Source organism: Mauremys reevesii, linkage group 2 (assembly GCF_016161935.1).
Source record: "Mauremys reevesii isolate NIE-2019 linkage group 2, ASM1616193v1, whole genome shotgun sequence".
In the NCBI taxonomy this organism is placed as follows: Eukaryota; Metazoa; Chordata; order Testudines; family Geoemydidae; genus Mauremys; species Mauremys reevesii.
In genome coordinates this window covers 104,144,606-104,165,428 of record NC_052624.1, presented here as the reverse complement: position 1 = coordinate 104,165,428, position 20,823 = coordinate 104,144,606, and the positions used below count along the sequence as shown (strand labels likewise).

The 20,823-nt window shown below is 42.9% G+C and overlaps 1 protein-coding gene and 1 long non-coding RNA gene across 10 annotated transcripts in view; one reads left to right on the top strand and one right to left on the bottom strand.

The window, feature by feature from the left end:
• COBL (cordon-bleu WH2 repeat protein) overlaps positions 1-20,823 on the top strand; it is a 287,602-nt gene that overhangs the window by 81,790 nt on the left and 184,989 nt on the right. For 2 of the 6 annotated variants that reach the window (XM_039522524.1, XM_039522530.1), the window contains one exon: positions 2,072-2,096. The exons of the other annotated variants lie outside the window; for them this stretch is intronic. In XM_039522524.1, coding sequence (XP_039378458.1) covers positions 2,072-2,096 — 25 coding nt within the window. The remainder of the gene's footprint in view (positions 1-2,071; positions 2,097-20,823) is intronic. 6 annotated transcript variants of the gene reach the window in all.
• LOC120397074 overlaps positions 1,078-20,823 on the bottom strand; it is a 28,046-nt gene continuing 8,300 nt past the window's right edge. For 3 of the 4 annotated variants that reach the window (XR_005593658.1, XR_005593660.1, XR_005593661.1), the window contains one exon: positions 5,521-5,966. This is a non-coding gene — a long non-coding RNA (uncharacterized LOC120397074). Of the gene's footprint in view, positions 1,288-5,520; positions 5,967-20,823 lie in introns of those variants that run through there. The other variant, XR_005593659.1, reaches the window with a different exon arrangement.

Sequence of the window (20,823 nt, the reverse complement as noted above, 5' to 3'; positions counted from 1 at the left end):
CACATAGTTCTCAGTGCAGTATCAGGTCATTGTTTTCAAGGGATACATTCAAAGACATGGCAATAATGGACCAAGTTTATTCCTGGAGTAAGCAGCAACACCCTCCACCCATTAATAGGAGTGTGTCTGCTTACATCAAAGTTGAATTTGGCACATTAAATATTTATTTGGTTATTTATTTACTCTGTGTATTTGCCTGCCCAGAGGCCCCAACCATACATTGTACTTATATAACAAATGAGCAAAGATTTTTGCAGTAAATGGATCCCACTACTGGAAAGCAGGCAGTGCTTTAAAAAGACACAAATGTAATGTTTATGAAATCTGCATGAATGCAGAGAGCTCTGGATTAAAATAAACCCCCAGAACAGATAGAACATAAGGGAGGCTTTAAACTAGTTATGGGTTGACCGGAGCCACTTGCTGTCATTCTTGAAATGGGGAGCCTGAAGCACTTGAACAATCAAGAGGCATGGTGAGAAAATATTTGTGGAAGTTCCTGCAGCCATCAGCCTGCTACCTGAGCCTGTTCCTTTGCTGCCAGTGCCGGCAGCAATTTACTCCTCTCTCCAAAATGGATGTCGTTTGCAACACACTTTTGAGCCTGGTTCCAGCCTGATGCTGCATTTCTTTTTTCATAGAGCTCCCCTTTCTCCTGCATGTTATGTTTAAATGACTGAGGATGTGGAAAATAAAGGTAACAGGGTGATTTGAAACCTCAGGACCCACCTTATGTGTCAGGTTTTTCCCCTGTCCTTTAGACTACTCTGGCTCCCCTTCCAGAATTTTTGCTCAGCTGGGCTATTACTGTGTCATGCCTTCCTAAAGTTTCTGTTTTGACTCTATCTCTGTAAAACGGGGCCTTTCATGCTGACTCAAAACGAGTCAGCTACGTGACGTGCCGCTCTGTGCCCCAGAGTCAGGTGTAAAAAAGAGTCTGCTACTGTGTGTTGAGTTATTCTTGGCCAAAGTGTTTCAAGACAACACAGGTGTTGCAATACATAAATCAACTTCAGAGAGAGGAGGGTGTGAACACACATCAAAAGAAATCACACACTTGTCGGGTTACCTTGGATTGTATACATTGCTCTGACTTCAGGATTCTATTAAACCTGCCCAGAAAAAAGGGAATTTGACCAGAGAATGCTGCAGACTGTGTAAATTCAGCCTTAGCTCCGTTAGACGATTCCTTCTGGCAGTTTCTCATCCACATCCTCACTGACTGCAGACAGAGGAGCTGTTGTTTAGCAACCAAAGATTCATTGAAGATCAACTATGAATATAAATCTAGGATCAAGAAAAACAAAGCAGAGCTCCAGTCATGCTAAGGAAATAGGTTTTCTTTCATTGCCTCACCAGCATGAAATAAGGGGGCATTAGGTTATGCTTCAGCCATTCAGTTAAGCTGCCGCTATTCGGAGCGATTTAGGACAGATTCTCTAGACATATGGCACATGCTTGTATGTACCATATATAACCTGAAATATCGTATGATATAGAAAAGTGACATGAATATATAATGCCATTTAATAATAATAACTATGGCAAGGTGTACTAGGCATTTATTACCCCCATGCTGGAGCACCTACCACCTTGATGCACCCCTCCCAAATAAAGTGACCTTTGGATAAAAAGAACAGTGAAGTTTTAGATCTGTAAGTGCTGCTCAGAGAGGCCACCCAGGATCAGATGCTGGTGAAACCCATAAGAAGTGGTTCTCCAGGGCTAGAGGGGCTGGGAGCAGACAGAAGCCAATCAGGACCCAGAAGGCAAGATTAAAAATGCTGGCTGCTTCTTCCAGGATGTAGGTCTGGGTGAAGCTGAGATGGGAGGAAAGAGCTCCTGTGTGATAATCCAACAAATCTCACCTGGTCCTAGGGCCTATCCCTGTCTCCATCTTTTTGGTTGCACTTGAAAAGGACTGTTTTGTTTTATGGAATCTAAAATCCAGGTAGCTCTGAGTTGAATATCAATTTACTGCTGTAAAATTAAGGTGAGCTGGCTTTGTAAGACACCCACTGGCTCAGGCAAGCATGTGACAGATATGTTGTTTTTTTTTAATTGTCTATAGATCTCAAAGCATTTTGCAAAGCAGGGTGAGTATTGCTATCTTATTTTACAGGTGGGAAAACTGAGGTGAACTGACTTTGTCAAGGCTACATAGCTATCCAAGGAGGAGCAGCTAAAAGTAAGGTTAAGCAAAATTGGGCCGAGTGTTTCACTTGGTGTGTAGAGGATCTCTGAAGAAAAAGGTGGAAAAGGGAATGTTTCCAGGATACTGTTTTCAATTAGGTTGTGAGGATAAGGCATTCCTTATCCTAATATAGGTGCATTCCTATATTATGATCAGCATAGATTTTTGTGCTCCACTGGCTGTAGAGAGAGAAGGTGTGGTGTGTGTGTGTGTGTGTGTTTTAATGCCTTCTTTGCATGACTGACTTCCCCTCCCCTATTTTCCCTAAAACCTCCTATTTGAGTGGTGGTAACCTGGATTTAAACCTAGTTGCTCAGGAGTAGAGGGTCTGAGCATTTAACACTGCTGGTTTATTCTAGTAGAGTTTCCAGTTAGGAAAACCGATTTAACCCTTGAGGTGCTTCAGAATGACTATGTTTTAAATAACTTCAGGAATTCTTTATAAAATCTTAGCTTGTTTAGCCACTTTTTTTGTTTTTGTTTTAATATCTATGTATTGAAACTGCTACTATGTTGACAAACATGAATGAATAGACTTGGACTGTAAAAACAGCTTGATTGTAACAACACAAAACCTATACATGCATAATAAAACATGTTTCTGTTTTTAGCTCTGCCACCCTGGTTTGAAGAAGAGAATAAATATCCAATTCCTTTGGCCAAGGAGGTGTAGGGTCTACAATACTTGACCTGAACCTTGGCCAAAGAATCTTGATGCTCAAGACACTGAGTCCTACTCTTAATACTTGGACACAGTTAGAGCAGATTCTCAAAACACAAAACAGATCCTATTTAAGGGCTTTGTACTGCCTCCATAACTCACATGGAGCAGTATGTATCTAAGCAGTCACATCAGCTTCAGTGGGACTGCTCACATAACTACCTACTACTCAACACAAGAAAGGGTGGCAAAATGAGGCTCCAGGCAACATGACTAATAAGCTTTCAACACATCCATATGCTGTGCTGAGAGTATTTCCGTGGAATGGAATCATTCAGGGAATCTGTAGGGAAATATGAAGACTTTCACGTCAAAGGTTACACCTGTATCTCCAACTTAGATCAGTAGTTATCTTACTGTTCATGTATGATGGTTGATAGCCTATAAAATATATTTGGTGGACTCAGGTCATTTACGGTGGACAGATCTCCATGTTGCAAAAAGTCCCATAACTGACACCCTTGGTACCAGCCTCAGCAGAGAGGCTGAAGGATTGAGGGATGCTGATTGGTTTCTGTGAGCTGCTAAACACCCTCAAATCCCACTGACTTACTGACAGTCCTAAGAGAAGTGGGGTAAGTTCCTGTGCTTGTGATATTTAAAAGTACTAAAGCATTGGGAGGAGCATTTCTGTACCGGCCTGGGGATGGGATCTACTAGGCATTCTCCATTTTTCTTTTCTGTGATGCAGTGAAGGGTATAGCATCAGAGGCAGCTGGTCACTAGAGTCTTGTGGGGTGGCTAAGCCCCAGCGATCAGCCTATACTAGACACTGTGTAGTGTGTATGGTGTGGCTGCCGAGTTGCAATGTGCAGTACCACCTACTGCCCCTAGGAGGTTCCTGATGCCTGCAATACAATTGGACTAATTCAATTTAGCTTCCCAAAAGGAAGATAATTGCTGCCTGGAGCCACAGTCTAGCCCGGCTGCCTCTGCTCCTGCTTCTACAGGCCTAGCAACAGGTAGAGGATTTCTGAGCTGGCAGGTTGAGTTGGGCGGACGGTCCTTCAGGGTTTCTGAGCTGGAGTTAATGTCAAGAATCTGGGGGACAAAGGTGGGAGCTGTGGACTTACTGAAATGGGCAGGAGAAGGGTTCTGGCCTGGAGGAGGGATTTCTGAATCTAGAGTTTGGGGGACAGGGATGAGTTATAAGTCTTGGGGGAATTATCTTGGAGCAAGGAGGGATTTGGAGCCTGGAGGCAGGGAGTTGATTAGAGGTTCCAGATCCTGCTGGGCTCTGAGCTTGGTGTAGGAAGGAGAAGAGAGGTTTCAGGCTTGGGTATATGAGGTTTTTAAGGTGAAAGGTGTTCTCACCCTACTGAAGTCATCTGGGAGGGGGAATTTTTTCCCTTAAGTTTTTATGAGAGCCTATTGATGATAAATGCATGACACTATGGGGTAAATTTTCAGAACGGCTGAGTCCTGGCCTGTTCTCTTGTGGACACAACTTGCGCTTATACTTTTGCAAATGCATTTCAGTTGTGGTCTGAAGTCTGAACACTCGCACCCTTGACTATATAATTTGCATGGCAAGCAGAAGGGTAGAAGAAGAAGCATGCTAATTTGTGCCCACAGCTCTGTTGAAGATGCAAAAATGCAAGCCCCATTTATGTCTGCAAATCGAGGGTGCCTTTTTGGAAAATTTGACCCATTATGTAAACTATGCCTTGAAGATCCAGAAGGGTCTGAATTTGATTTAAAAAACACGGGGTAAGCATATGAACAGGGTGACTGAAGCATTGGACTCTGGAGAGGCTGATATCTGTTATGGTTTCTACTGACAAGAAGAAAATCCATATAGAAAGTTACCACCAGATACTTTTCAACCTTTGCCACAAAACCAGAAGGGACAATTTGTTGTCCAGTCTATACTGATGACTCTGCAGTATAGTAAGGTTGCCCAATCAGATTGGCCGATGTTGACTTTCTTTTAGAAGAAGATAAACAAACCAAGTAAGAAAAAACATTGGATACAAAATTTGAATCAGATGCCCTTTCATTATATTCTAGGTCAGATATCTCCCTCTCAGAGATTCAGAAAGGAAAATATATATATTTAGGGTATTTGTGGTAGCTGCTGAGAAATGAACTGTCTTCCATCCCTCCTGATGTCATATTTTGGCAGCAAACGATAAAAGAGATGCGCATTATGGTGAAGATCATGGCTAAATGGAGGTTAACGCTCTATAAACATATTCTGAAGTGGTTGCCAGCTCTGGATTTGGTCTCAGGCCAGTCTGTTGATGGAAAGGAGTGAGGAACTCCCATCTGGGAAGAGATCATCCTGACAGTCTTGAGGTTATCATGCCTGTAGGAGAGGGTCATTGGCTCTTTTAGGGTATATGCACAATGATCTGAAATCAGAAACATTTTAATGGGGATGCATTTTGGAGGTCAATCTATTTCACTGTGATTCTGTAAATTGTTGTATTGGTGCAAATTACTGTGCAGTTGCATGGGATATGCAAGGCAGGAATGGTCTCTGCGCATTCCCCGCCCCCTATGTTCACTGTCTGGGCATCTGAAAAAGAACCACTTGGTCTGGCTGTTATTGTTGCAGACTGCATCTTTATTTGCTCTTAAAGCAAATACTGTAGTACCTGGATAAGGATCTTCTAATGTTACTGCAGCCACAGATAACATTTTAGCAAAGACTTGAACTAAACACATCCCACATTAAAATGCACCAAATGAACTGGTACACACCACTGCAGCAACCTGTTCAAAACGTATTTCTTGCCATGGACAAAGGTCAAATCTCCATGCTTCTGCTGCTCCATCTTTCAGCCCCTTTGATATTTTAGCTCAAAGCTTTTGCTGGGGGAATGGGTTGAACAGCACTATTCTGGTTTCAGTCTGACCTCATACACAGGCAATCACGATGAGCATGTGTCCGCCTTACTGTGTGAAGGCCTTCAGAGTTCAATATTGTCACTCTTCTTTAACACACACATGACTCCAAGTGGAGAGATCAGGAAACACCATGGGACTTCAGTGTCAACCATCTTCTTCACCAATGCAGCTTCTGGCATCTCCAAGGTATGCCAGTGCCTAGAATAAATAGAACAGTTAGCTCAGACTTAATCCACAGCAACAAAAGCAATGATTTAAGCTTAGTGCCAATGTGGACACAAGAACAAATGGATATAAACTAGACACTAGGAAGTTTAGACTTGAAATTAGATGAAGGTTTCTAACCATTAGAGGAGTGAAGTTCTGGAACAGCCTTCCAAGGGGAGTAGTGGGGGCAGAAGACATATCTGGCTTTAAGACTAAGCTTGATAAGTTTATGGAGGGGATGGTATGATGGGATAGCCTAATTTTGGCAATTAATTTGGCAATTGATCTTGGATTATCAGCAGGTAAGTATGCCCAGTGGTCTATGATGGGATGTTAGATGGGATGGGATCTGAGTTACTACAGAGAATTCTTTCCTGGGTGCTGGCTGGTGAGTCTTGCCCACATGCTCAGGGTTTAACTGATTGCCATACTTGGGGTCGGGAAGGAATTTTCCTCCGGGGCAGATTGGCAGAGGCTCTGGAGGTTTTTCGCCTTCCTCTGCAGCATGGGGAACGGGTCACTTGCTGGAGGATTCTCTGCAGCTTGAGGTCTTCAAACCTCAATTTGAGGACTTCAAGTAACTCAGACATAGGTTAGGGGTTTGTTATTGAAGTGGATGGGTGAGATTCTGTGGCCTGCATTGTGCAGGAGGTCAGACTAGATGATCATAATGGTCCCTTCTGACCTTAAAGTCTATGAGTCTATGATGGTAGGAAGAGAGACTTCAGGAAACTTGCTGGAATGCTTACCCCAGCCTCAAGAAGATCTATTCACAGCATCTCTTGTCCAAGACCAAAAACTTGAAGAAAGATTGAAGCAGTAACACCAGGGCCGCCCAGAGAGGGGGGCAAGTGGGGCAATTTTCTCCAGGCCCTTGACCCCACATGAGCCTTGGCCCGGCGGCAGTCCGGATCTTCAGCAGAATTTTGGCTGTGGGGGGACCCTTCAGTGCTGCCGAAGACATGGAGCAACTAAAGGGCCCCCCACCGCTGAAATGCCGCCGAAGATCCGGACCACCACCGGGTGAGTACAAGTGCTGCAGCTCCCCCGCTTTGCCCCAGGCCCCCTGACTCCTCTGGGCGGCCCTGGGTAACACAGACATTCTATGTCTAGATCTGCCTCAAGATATATATACTCCACTGCAGATGTGCCTTCTGTTTCATGACATTGGGATTTATGCAGATCCCCTGTTGTATGATCATTAACAATCTTTGAAATACATTAAATTTGCATGGTGACCTATAAATTAATCTCCCACTGTACATATATATATATATAGAATAAATTTACACAGTATACCTCTTTCTTCCTTTCGTTCTTTCTTTCTTTCTTTTAAATGTGAACACTACTGGATAGTGAGAAAGTAAATATGGTGGGATGTTGTTTTTTTCACTAGTCAATTTTCTTACTGTCTGTAGCACTAAATGGGCATTCTCCATAATGCATAATCACATTACATTGGTAGTGAGGAGTTTCCACTCCAGTATTGGATACTGCAGAATAGTTATTGTGTGTGCAGCAGTAGTAGAGACAGTGGTCTTTTCTTGCACACAATGACTTACTTGTGATACTGAAAGTTAGCTTTTAGCAGATTACTAAAAAAAGGAGATACAGTGGGTCTCTTGCAGGTCTCAGCTTTAAAACATGGCATTTTAGCAGTCATTCAGTTAAGTCTGGATAGAGTGTCACTTCCATTATTTTTTTTTAAAAGATTCAAAATCAATTAAGCACCATTTTGAGATATGAGCGACAAGCTGTATAGCATCAGTGAATGTGACACACTGCTCATGCTGGATAATGTTCAGAAAGTTCCCATTGCTGATTCTGCTACAAGAGGGAAGCAGCAAAATCTAATGGCTTGTGCAAAAGGTTGGGAGCGAAGAAGGACTTCACTGTTCTCATCCCAGCTCTGTGAACGATTTACAGTGTGGCCTTGCCATATAACTGCCTCTTCCCTGAGGCTCAGTTTCCTTATGTGTAAAATGGGAGCAATGCTGATTTACTCGCTTCCCCTGGGGTCTTTGAGGAGTCACTTGTCAATAATGACAGCAAAGTATTATTACGTATTTGGACCCTGCCTCTCTTTATTTCCATAGTTCATTTCAGAAATGTGCTGATGTAAGAAATGTTCCCCCCACAAATTATATATATAAAAATAAGGTTGAGGGTCAACATTTCTACAGCTTCGGTCAGAATTTTCCCTCCATCAATCCTGCTGCTTCCCTGTACTTGATAGGTCTGTTCTGTATGCAAAATTTCTTTTCTGTAACTGACAAGAGATTTGGTTTATGGCAGGTCACATGTCTCTGCCCCTTCTTTTTCTTGTCTCTTCTATTTCGTTTTTTCCTCGCCTTCCCTGTTATCTCTTACCTTCTCTTCACTCTTCTGTCCCTTTCCCTATTCCAACTCGTACCTTGTAACTCACCTCTTACCCCCACTCTTTCTACTCCTCCTTGTCTCAGCTCCAGTGTATTACTACTGTGAAAGACTCCAAGTGCTTTGACATTGGATACTTGTAGTAGTTTGAGTGTCTAATGCTAGTAGAGCAAGTAGTGTTAGACTCTGGAAACACTACCCCATTAGACTCCAGACAGCAATGTTTAGCCAGCTGATAGCCAGTCAATATTATGTTAGACTGGTTTGTTTTTAAATTGATAAAGATAGGCCCTTGCATACCTGAGACACTTGTATTTACATTATATATGGAGAAAATATAGCTTATTAGGTAAATAGTCGTGCATATTATTTTTCATAGGAAGTCAGGATACTGAGTCTGGCTAAGTGAGAACAAAAGCATTGCTGTTACATCTATCTGCATGGTAGCCAGGACCCTGATCTGGAACCAGAGCATTGTCACAAGAACCAAACCATTGCATTTGTGTTCAGCACTCTTAAATAATAATCTAATAAAACTAAATGGGCTCGTTATTGAGAAAGATCCTGCATAACTTTTAGAAATATCAAAATCCAGTTTCTTCACATTTCTCTCATTGTAAAAACTAAATCTTATTTTTGTGATTTTTATGTATCTGGTATCAACTAGGAAATTCCTTTAAAAATTATAGCTTATACATACTCTTCTTAATGTTTATGCATGGTTCTCAATGTGTTTTTCTTGAATTCATGGAACAATAGAGGATCTCACTCTTGGGGTCAATTTAACACTTGCAAATGTTTGACTCTAAACTCAGGGTTTGTAGCCTACTGGATGGATTGTCTATCTGTGTTGGTGAGAAGCATGTGGGACCAATCCTCCAATGAGGTAAATTGAGGTAGCTCTGTTGAAATCACTAAGCTTGTTTGGATCAAAGGGAGAGTGAGGGCACTTTAGTTATCTATCTCATACAGAGAAAAAAGCAGGCATATTTAATTTTGTAATCAAAACAGACCACCCTACAGGATTTAAACTCAGAGGGCCAAATTCTCACTCTCCCTTTGATCCAAACAAGTAACTTCCCTTAGCATCTATGCAAGTTACACCGCTATATCAAGGTGAGAGGAGACCCCTTTAAGTTTTAATCACTTAATTTTTATCAGCCTTAATCATGCTGTATCTAAAATATTTCACTAGCTCTCTTTGGTAGGGGAAACAAAATATAAACAAGTTTTGATTGCTCACAAAGCTTAGGATGAAATAGGGAATCTACAAGGTTTCAACTCTGTAGCCCTTAAGCTAAACTTGTTTTTTGTTACGTTTCTGTTCTTTTCTAGAGCAGTGGTTCTCAACTAGGGGAACCCATGTACACCTAGGGATACTCACAGGCCTTCCAAGGGGTACTCAACTATTCTAGATCAGTGTTTCTCAACCTGGGGGTTGCAGCCCCCAATGAGGGTCATGGAACAGGTTGGCGGGGGGGCGCAAGTGCAGGGCTGGCATTAGGGTGTGGCAGGCAGGGCAAATACTTCAGGTTCCATGCCATAGGGGGTCCTGAGAAGCTCAGTTATATGCTTCAGCCCTGCTGCTTGGGACTCAGGCTTCAGATAAGGCTCAGAAGTGAAAAACAGGCTCAAGTATCATACTGAAATGTAAGTACAATATTTATATTCCAATCAATTTTTTTTATTAAATGGTAAAAATAAGAAAGTAAGAAATTTCTCAGTAACAGTGTGCTGTGACACTTTAGTGTTTTATGTCTGATTTTGTAAGCAAGTAGTTTTTAAGTGAGGTGAAACTTGGGGTATGCAAGACAAATCAGACTCCTGAAAGGGGTACAGTAGTTTGGAAAGGTTGAGAACCACTGTTCCAGAGGCTGTAGAAGCTCCCCCTGGTGGTTAATATATATTAAAGTTCATGGTTTTGCTTTACCAAAGAGTGTGTTGATATAAATTCATTTAAAAGACTATGGATGCAAATCTCTTTGGATTGTGCTTTCATGAAAAATACTTATTAGTGCTAACAAAGCTTTGTCTCCGTGTGATATAAGTGAATGAATGAATAGTCTCTTATTTTTTCAACTGAAACAACAGGTGAAATCTAATATTTTTAAAGTCCTAAAAAATATTCAAAAGCCACTGGGGTTAATAAATATTAGTCATTTAAAAAGACAAATAGAATTAGATTATCTCAAGTGTGCCCATGCTTACAAGTGTATAGCGATTTGAACTAGACAAGAATCTCACTCTGACTCAGCCTGGATTCTGATCCATCACAGTCCTCTTCTGCCTCACAAGATCAAATCTGTTAGAAAGACAGTAGGGATAGTGCCTGGTGTATGTCTCTGTGTCCGTGAGCACAAGAAATCTGGCACTGGGACAGATGCTGATACCTTTACCCATGTTGAGAAGTACCTTGTTTCACAATTAACCCCGTTTTTTGGGTGAAGAAAACAAAATTTAGATTTTTTTTTTTTTACATTTTTTAGTAAGAGGATCAGAATCTGTTTCTTTGTAGTATTATTGCTGATGGTTTATCCTTGTGAGGAGCTGATATCTTAAATACAGTGTTTGTTTTGGAGGCTTCCAACTTTGTTTGGTAAATTAAGGAAAATTATATATAGGAATGTAGGTGGGTGGGTTAACATGTTGGCCAGACAACCTTGTCCATTTGCCCTTAGGCCTTGTACTGCATCCCTATATTGTATTTTTGTAGTTGGAAGCTGCAGTTGTCTTGTTTTAGTGTGTGATGAAGTTATGCTCTTTGTGAGCTGGCTTGTGACACAAGCTTAGTGATAGATGGACTTGGTTAGATTTGGTGTGTGGTTGCGGGAGGTTGGGTTGGGATGTTTTTATATTTCTGTTATTCTGTCCACTGTAGATGATTTATTGTTTGTTTTTGTTTGTTTGTAAAGGATGCTTTCAACTTAAGCCAAAATTTTGTCTAAAAATATTGTCCCAGCTATTGTTACGATAGCACTTCAGATTGCTATAACTGAGCTGGGGTGGTGATTGGGGAGGGGGTGGGGGAGGCTTTATTCTTTCTAATGTTCTCACTTTGTGAATTTGATGGCATTTTGTATAGTCATCTTGCCTGTTCCACTTGTTATTTGTGTCGGTCTTTTTAGGTGAAAACAAGGGAAGGAATGCATTTTTTAAAATAGGGACAACACAGTTTGGCAGAGAAATTAATGGACAAATGGAGGATTTAAAATTTAACTCCTTTTTTAATTGACTGGATTTCATATGGACAGTGACACTAAGGTCAATGTTAGTAAAAAGTGCTGAATGACAATACATGAGACTATGATCTAGTGGATAAGGTCACAGGACAGGGAATCAGGAAACCAGGTTTATATTCCTAGTTGTGGCCATTGTTGGCTATGTAAGCTTGGACAGAGGTATGTCTGTGCTTCTATTTCCTCTCCTACCTTTTGTCGCTCTTATCTTAAAAACAGGGACTGTCTCCATTAACTATGTGTATGGACAGTGCTAGCACAACGGTGCCCTGATCTTGGTTGTGGCTTCGAGGCACCTTGGTTACACAGTTAAAAATAAACAGAGAGATTGGACTGCTACAGCATATGCTAACTTTCCCACAATGGCCCACCAATGTGCCCTACCTATTCCTCTCTATCTAATATGGCCTTCATCACCATAGTATCGGAACACCTCACAACACTCCTGTGAGGTAGGGAAGTTTCCTTTATCCCCGTTTTGCAGGTGGAGAAGTGAGGCACAGATTGATTAAGGCCCAGATCCTCAAATACCTTTGAGGATTTGGCCTAAGTGACTTGTACAGGTCAGACAGGAACTCTGGCTGAGCAGTGAATTGAACTCAATCTCTTGTAGCCCAGATTAGCACCCTAACCACTGGACCATCGCTCCTCCCCAGCACAATTCAATGCCTCGAGAGACCTCTGTGAGAAGGTAGTTTTCAGTCTCTGCTCAGTCAGTCCTTAGCCACCGCAGAGCATGGTTTCAATTAGTGGCAAGAGCGGTTGTTTTTGTGATGTGGGTGCTTGTCCATTGGAAATTGGACTGGAGCCCATTGACTCATTTCACATGGGACCGTTACAGCCATCAGATGGTAACAGTTTTTGTCCATGACTGATCTGGACTGAATTTGAAATGGCAGTATAGAGATGAAAGCCTTTATCTTGTTAACTCTCTTGCTCCCTGCAGTCCCCCTTAGATGCTGTTTATATACTGCAAAGAAAGTCATATTTTATATTTATTCTGGAAATCTTTTAGTAGGAAAATTGTGGCTATATGGCAATGCATTTTTCAGATTGACCACAGTAGAAACTGTGTATCAATTAAACTTTAGTTGAGTTATATAATCTATTTATTATATCACAACACAAAATGAAACCAAAATCAAATATTCACAAACAAAATAACTTCTGACAGCACACCCTTTTGTAGCATGAGAAATAAAGATATTTTATAGAGATGTAGAAGTTTCTTGTCATTCACATGTATGACTGAAATCCATGGTCTGTTTCTCCTTACTTACACCCATTTTACATAAGCTTAAAATAGACTTATGTGAGTGTAAGTCTATTGACTTCAATGTAGTGACTGCTAATTCACACAGGAGAGAAATGAGATCAGGGTCAGACTTATGTTTCCCTTATCTAGCTATCACACCAAAGTTATTTATTACAAAAATATTTCTATTATGTACAGAGTTGATTCCCATTTATAATGGTATCTTGACCCTACCTGCAGCAGAAACTAAAAACAAGTGTATGCTAAGTGCATATTTGTTCATTTACATCATAAGGGTTAGGCAAATTTTTACAATTTTTCTTTATTGTTTTACATTTTTTCCTTATAATATGGAGCTATACCTATCTTATAGAACTGGAAGGGACCCTGAAAGGGCATTGAGTCCAGCCCCCTATCTTCACTAGCAGGACCAAGTACTGATTTTGCCCTAGATCTCTAAATGGCCCCCTCAAGGATTGAACACTCAGCCATAGGTTTAACCGGCTAATGCTCAAACCACTGAGCTATCCCTCTTCCCCTTCTTTTCTTTTCAGTGCCATGTATTATAGTTAGCTATGCCCTTGTGGTGCATGAGAAGGATGTGTGGAATTTCTTTCTAAGCCCAACCCAGATATTTTCAATTGTTCAAGCCCTTCCAAATTTAAAAATAAGTGATTAGATTTGTTATGGGATACCATTCAGATATGCTTAATTTGGTTTTCCTTTGCCAATACTATTGGCATGCCAGGATTTCAGGGCAAGATTAAACTTTTAGTTCATTTTTATTTGGGGGTAGTTGTGAAATGAAATTCTTACTTTTTCTTTCCTTGTCTGCTCCCCGCCCCAAAAAGGGGCCCAATCCTCAGAGGCCTCTCACATGCCACAAAATGCTGGGCCCTTTCTCACATTTGCATGAGCAATGCCTATTTAGCTGTATTCTTTCTTATCTGTTAAATATCAGTAAGAACTTGAATGGAATCATAGTCCTTAACGGCTACAATTAGACTTCAGGCACAGCTCTGAGCAAAGGGGGCTGGTATGAGCTGCACCTCCCCAGAAGCAGCCCAGGGAGATCTTCTGACTCAGAGCACCTCTCAGACATAATTCCTCCCCTTCCTCCTGCTTCCTTTCAAGGAGAGGTAAATTCCTGCTAGCCTATACTAGCATTAATTACTACCCTCTGCCCCACCTTAGTTTGCACTGGTTCAGCTACTCTGGAACCAAAGCTCTACTCATTCTTCCAGTATGGGATGAACTAGATAATTGACCCTGCTTAATCCCACATGGCTGAATCCAAGATCTGGATAATCTGTGTAGGTGAGAAGGGAAGAGGGTTTTAGTTCCTTGTGCAGGTGTGAAGTCAAAGTCCCTCTTTTTATTTACTCTTTGATCAGCCCTGAGCTTGGGCAATAGAAACAAACTGCTTGGGCAGTTTCACTTTTTGTTTTAGTCAGTTTCACTTTGTGTTCTCTGCCTTAACTAGCCCAGGGCTGTGTGTGTTTGGGTTCAGCAAGCTGCAAGAGAGAGAATGTTTTTGAAGAATTTTGTTCTGCATACTACCTGGCTAGTAAAATCCTCCTGTTGAATTCAGGAAGGCTGTTAGAACTGTTATTGGTGGATAGTGTCGTCATCTCCATATGGGAAGGAAAGGCGCCTTCACTGCTCAAATGAGCAACTTTTAGGCCCCTGCTCAAGAAGTCATCTCTGGATGCCAATAATCTGACTAATTATCACCATGTCTCTGACCTTCCTGTGTCAGAGAACCCTACTGTGAAGGGTGTGGCATGGTAGCTCTGGCTTTATCTGGTTTCCTCATGCTCTCTTGGGCCCTTTCAGTGGGGGGTTAGATTTGTATATGGCAGGATTGGTCGTATCTTTTCCCAATGGATGGAAGACCAGATATCTTTGCTAGAGCTTTTTAGATCTGTTGGTTGCATTTGATAGCCATCGGATGTTGATAAAATTGTGGATCCTGGTAAGAGAAGATGGAATTGTGTTTTGAAGGTGTCAGAGGGTGAACTGATAGGATGCGGGAGGCCGTGTTTTGTGACTGCTCATCTGTCCCAACAGCTGTCTCAAGTGCCATGCCACAGGATTCTGTTTTGTCATCACTCTTGATTAACCTGTACTAGAGCCTGCTGGAGGAGATAGTTAAGATAGTTTGGGTTTCAGTGTCATCAAAATATTGTGAACTCAGTTCTGCATCTTGGGTGAAATCCTGGCTCCTTCAAAGAAAATGGTAAGAGTCCTACTGAATTCAGTGGGGCCAAGATTCCATCCCTTGTGTTTATCAGCCAGGGGAAGGAGGAGACATGTAGTGCTTTCCTTTGCTACCCTCCATCTAGTGTCCCCAGAGGGCAGCTACCTGACACAGCATGCACACTGCTTTGCATTTCGCCTGCTAGCAGCATACACAGCCATGCAGCCACAGGGAGGTTCTGGTCAACTGAGCTTTTCTTTTATCTCTTCTTGACAACCTCTTCTCTTGGATGCAGGCATGATCACAGATCTCCATATCTTTGTCACTGCTCTGGATGGGGCAGCAACTGACTATCACTCTCAATGCTTCCATGTAATATGGAGCTGCCATTCTCAGAGTGGTGTCTCGCTTGTAACATGTTACACCTCAGCAGAGGTTTGCAGTCTGCTGCTAATAGTAGTTCAAGCAGGGGTGAAAGTAAGATAAAAGACTTACTGGTATGGGGTAACAACATCCGATGGCTATCAAATGCAGCCTCCCCCAGCCAGTCCTTCCACACTGCCCGGGGCTCTGGCAGTGATTTAAAGGGCTCGGGCCCCAGGGCAGCTGCCCCTTTCCTCCCCCCATTGGCAGCCCTTGGGGTGCAGGGCAAAAGGGGCTGGTACCGGCGGCCACTTCTTACCGGTATGCCGTACGGGCCCACTTTCACCTCTGAGTTCAAGGTGTTGGTTTTTAATAAATAAAGCCCTATAAGGGTTCAGCTCCTAGCCAGCTTAGAGACAGCCTCTCTCCTCACATAATTTTCCAGTGGTTCAGATCAAATGACTTGTTCAAGCTAACAGCCCTGGGAGGTAGGATATTGTCAGTGAATGGCCCTTGGCTCAGAAGCTTGCTTCCCCCTGTAGGTCTGATAATATCTGGGTTTGTTGACATTTTGGGTGGTGCTGTATGTTTAGTCAGGTGTTCCATGTAGCATCACTTAGTTTGCTTTTCAGGGGGCTGTTAAATCCTCAAGTTGCCAGTGTGTCCCTTTCTGTTTTGTACAATTGAAAACACAACCATTAATACGTGGGCCTAGGAGCACAATAAGCACATTCTAGAAACTGAAACTAACTAACTAAAAGATTTTCACTGACTTTTTTTTTTTTTAAAGCATGAACATTTCTGTTCTTATTGGATGTGGTGATGGGAAGGGCTTTTATGATCATTGTCACTTTAATCAGCTGTTTTGTGGCCACAGTAAGTTTGTGTAAGGGAGGAGATTATATGTCAATATAGCATTTTCTTTGTTTTTCATCAAATTGTAATTTACTGGCTTGATCTTTTTTCACTCTGATCATTAATTTATTAGATTACACTGAACTTTAGTGGTTTATTATCTGTAAAAATGTTCTTATTTCAACTGTCTATATCTAATTAAGAAACAATTAATTACTGTGCCATTTATAGTTGTAAAGAATAACCAAGTGAAAGCTAAATATAGATCTCTCTCTGCCTTTTTTATACAAACTTTATTAAGCAAATCAGCACCAAGAAAATACATAGAAATTCAGATGAAGTAGGAAATTTCCTACTAGTGGCTCTGGCATTTAATCATTGAGGGATCCTGACACAACACCAGTATTGTATTAAGGTTGCTCATTTCATTACCACTTCATTAACATTTTTAAATAAGTTGGTTTGTGTGATTTTTAATGTCTGTTTGAACATGAATTACAAATTAATTATAAATGCTGATTAAAAAGATGATTAAATAGTAAAGAGAGGCATCTTTATGTCCTGGCACCTCTGATTTCATTTGTTGCGGGGGAACATAGAACATACTGCAAAATCACAGTGAGATATCTGCTCTTTAAGAGTCCAATCCAGCTACAAAGTTCAGACTTGCATTCAAATGACTCAAACTGGAGGGTTGTTTCATGGCCAGTGGTTTGCTTCATCATATTTTAGACACATGGGAAAGCTATGCAGTTAAGATAAAAACAAATGTAGGTTTGTTTAGAGATGGAGTTTTGATTCAGGCCTTTCTCCAGTCTGAGGGTTTCTGCAGACACTGGAAGGTCACTGGTGCTGCCTCCATGTAAGCCTACTCTGGAAAAAGATAGGCGGAAGCAGGGCTGGCTCCAGGTATCAGCTTAGCAAGCAGGTGCTTGGGGCGGCCACTCTGGAGAGGGGCGGCAAGTCCAGGTATTGGGCGGCAATTCAGTGGAGGGACCCTCGCTCCTGCTCAGAGTGAAGGACCTCCCGCTGAATTGCCGCAGATCGCGATCATGGCTTTTTTTTTTTTTTTTTTTGGGCAGCTTGGGGCGGCAAAACCGCTGGAACCGGCCATGGGTGGAAGCCTTCTCTCATTAACAAAGCTCAATACCAGTAAACTGCAAAATCACTTGGTGGAAGATAGATCACTGAAATAAGTATTCATCTGCCATACTTTGCTGCTCTGTGATTCTCAGGACTTTTCATCCAGCTCCTTCATCCAGGGCCATGTAGTCTCCAAGACAATCCAGCTCTGGCTGAATAAAAGAAATATCTCCTGGTCTTTGGGCTGCAGTTATATAGTTACACTTACCTGCTGCAGGTTGCTCCTGGAGCACCCAATAACCATTATGTTGGGAAAAAGTCCTCTTATCCAAGGAGGGAAATGCAGCCAGGGTGTTGTACTCCTGCTGTAATCTAAGGGCATCTTCTAGCTGCATTGCTTCTTTCCTTTCCACAGCTGACCTCTTCAAGGAAGCCTGATTGCTTTTCGCCACACCTTTTAAAATTCTTCAGTCATCTGGGAAGAACTTGCTTCCTTGCTGCGTTAGGGTGTCTGGGGCTCTTGGAGCAAGTGTGACTTGGAGCAAGAGGGACGGATTGTTCCATGTGACAGTCAGATGGGTAGAATCACAGTGTATGGATCTCATCCTGAAAGGAGCCAAGCACCCTCAATTCCCACTGAATGCATTTGGCAAAGTGCTTACAGCCAGTGGTGAGCTGCAGCCGGTTCGCACTGGTTTGCGAGAACCGGTTGTTAAATTTAGAAGCCTGTTTAGAACCGGTTGTTCCTGGAGGGACAACTAGTTCCAAAAGGGCTTTTATATTTAACAAAAGCTCTAGCAGCTCCCTACCCTTTCCCATGGCCCCAGCTCACCTCACTCCGCCTCTGCCTCCTCTTCTGAAGCTCCCCCAGCTTCTCCTCCCCGTTCCCAGCTTCCTGCGAATCAGCTGTTCGCGCGGGAAGCCTGGGAGGGCTGAGAAGAAAGCAGCAGCTTCCTGCAGGTGAGCTTGAGCTGGGGGCGGGGGCGCCAGCGGGATGAGGGCGCCAGGCACCGCGCCGCCCGGCGAGGTCGCGGCCGGACCGTGGGGCCGGGCGGTGCGGCTCCTGCCCGGCCCCTGGGTCCTGCCACAAACTCAGCCGGGCGGCGCAGCTCCTGCCCTGCCCCCGGGGCCGGGCCCAACCTCGGCCGGGTGGCTCCGGTCCTAGCCCCAGCCCAGCTGGGCCCCCACCTCCAGGCAGCACGGTAAGGGAGCAGGGAGGGCGTGTTGGATAGAGGGCAGGGGAGTTGGGGGGGTGGATTAGTGTCGGAGCAGTCAGAGGGCAGGGAACAGGGGGATTGAACGGGGCAAGGGTCCCGGAGGGGCAGTCAGAAAGGAGCTGGGGTTGGATGGGGCGGTGGGGGGCAGTTAGGGGTAGGGATTCCAGGGACAGTCAGGGGACAGAGAGAAGGGGTGGTTGGATGGGGCTGGGGTCCCGGGGTGCCATCAAGAATGAGAGAAGGGGTTGGATGGGGGCAAGGGGCAGTCAGGGGACAGGGAAGGGGGTGGATAGGGCACGGGTCCCAGGGGGGGCTGTCAAGGAACATGGGGTTGGATGGGGCAGGAGTCCCCGGGGCCGGGGCATGACCCCCTCATGGGGTGAGGAGGAGGGAACTGGTTGTTAATATTTTGGCAGCTCATCACTGCTTACAGCACCTATTTCAAGGCAGGTGCAATAAATGTAGCTAAACTGTACTGATAACATTCTTATTAAATAAAATATTATTCAGATCAGTGCAGAAGACCTGTCGGCTCTTGCTAACTTATGTTAATATTTGCTGCTGCCACCCTGGTTCAGCAATGAATCTTTCTAAGCATAGTTCTCTTACATCTGCACATCAGAGCCTGCAGTGTGACACTAGCCATATCCAGCAGCAGTAAGAGCATGATCCTGCAGTGTGATAAGCATCCTCATCTCCCACTGACATCATGGGGAGTTGAGGACACCCATCACCTTACTGCAGTGCTCAGTAACTTGCAAAACTGAGATATAAAACCGGCTAATGATGCCATCATGGATTTTCTTCGTGATGCCCAGTTTAACCTGCTTTTCTTGTGAGCAGACATAGCTAAAGAAGACGACAAACAAGCTTCTTCTCTAAAGAGACCGTTTTCATGAAATAAGGTCACTATTTTTTGACATTTTAAAAATAAATGGAGGCATCAGTTTTTCTGAGCCAGTTCCACCTTATGTTTCTGGCGCTGCATATTGCGCACACTTATGCAGATGTTACAAGAACGTAAAAAGACTTGAGTAGCTCAAATTGTATTATTTATTTTTAGAGGGCCAGATTGTGAGCCCTTTGATCATTTTCCCAAGCAGTTGCTCATGGAAGCACTGTGACTGCAGTAGCATAGTTATGTGACTAACTGCTCGCCACAGTGAATAAAGGGTTCACATCTGGCCCTTAGATTTTTTTTAGCCAGTGTTCTAGAGCAGTGTTTCTCCAAGACCGGTCCATGGACTGGCACCGATCCCTGAGATCTCCCTGACACAGTTTAGGAAGGCAGCAAGCTGGTCCCTGGTATCAAAAGGTTGAGAAACACTGTTCTAGAACCCCATCCAGCAAAGCACTTAATCACATATTAAACTTTAAGCACAGAAGTAACCTTAATGAAGTCTGCTTAGTGAGATTACTCACATGTGCTTAATTTGTTGGATCAGGGACTAGGTGGCGTACAGAAATAGAGCACAATCCAAAATACAATCAGTAACATATGAGTTGCAAATACACATTGAAGTTACCTCTTAGCTATAAATATCAGTTGCCATAACACAGTTCATTAATCAGCACTTTGCCTAACTACACTGTATTTCTTATATTTACAAACTGCTTGAGAAGAGCAGCTGTAAAAGGAAAAACCCTGTGAAAACTTGTATAATAATTATTGCTTACGCTGGTTTAAAATAATAGTGTGAAACTTTCTGGGAACACATCAGTCTTACCTATCCCAGTCCTCAGCCATTGACGCCTGTAGAAACTAATTATTTCATTGTTTTATAGTTATTGACAAGTAATAAAACTAGAAGTGCCTACTGTTCTCATTCTGTGATAATCCTGTCAAAGTTTGCAGTTGATAATGTTAATAACTAACCCGTGTTTCCAAATGTAGTTTTAGAATCTCTCTCTCATATTTTACTGAGCTGAGGTTTTTTTCACAACCAAGGACTAAATTGTGTTACTGAGGTATGCTGGTTGATAAGCTAGGTGAGAAAGTGCAATGTACGTGTGGTAGTGTGAGGGCATATGGACTTTGGTGGTGCTAGGGAGAGTGCACATGAGCAACCCCCCCAAAAAAAAAAACCCATAGAAATTGGGCTTGTTTTTGGCTTAATTGGCTTGTGAGTTGCTTGTTGACTAGTTTTTGGCTTGTAGATTGGCTTGTGGCTTGTTGCTTGTAGCTTGTTGCTTCTTTTTTCTGATTGGCTGCCGGCCAGAGAGGACAAGGGAGAAGAGAGTTGGGGCGCACAGCGGGCTCACC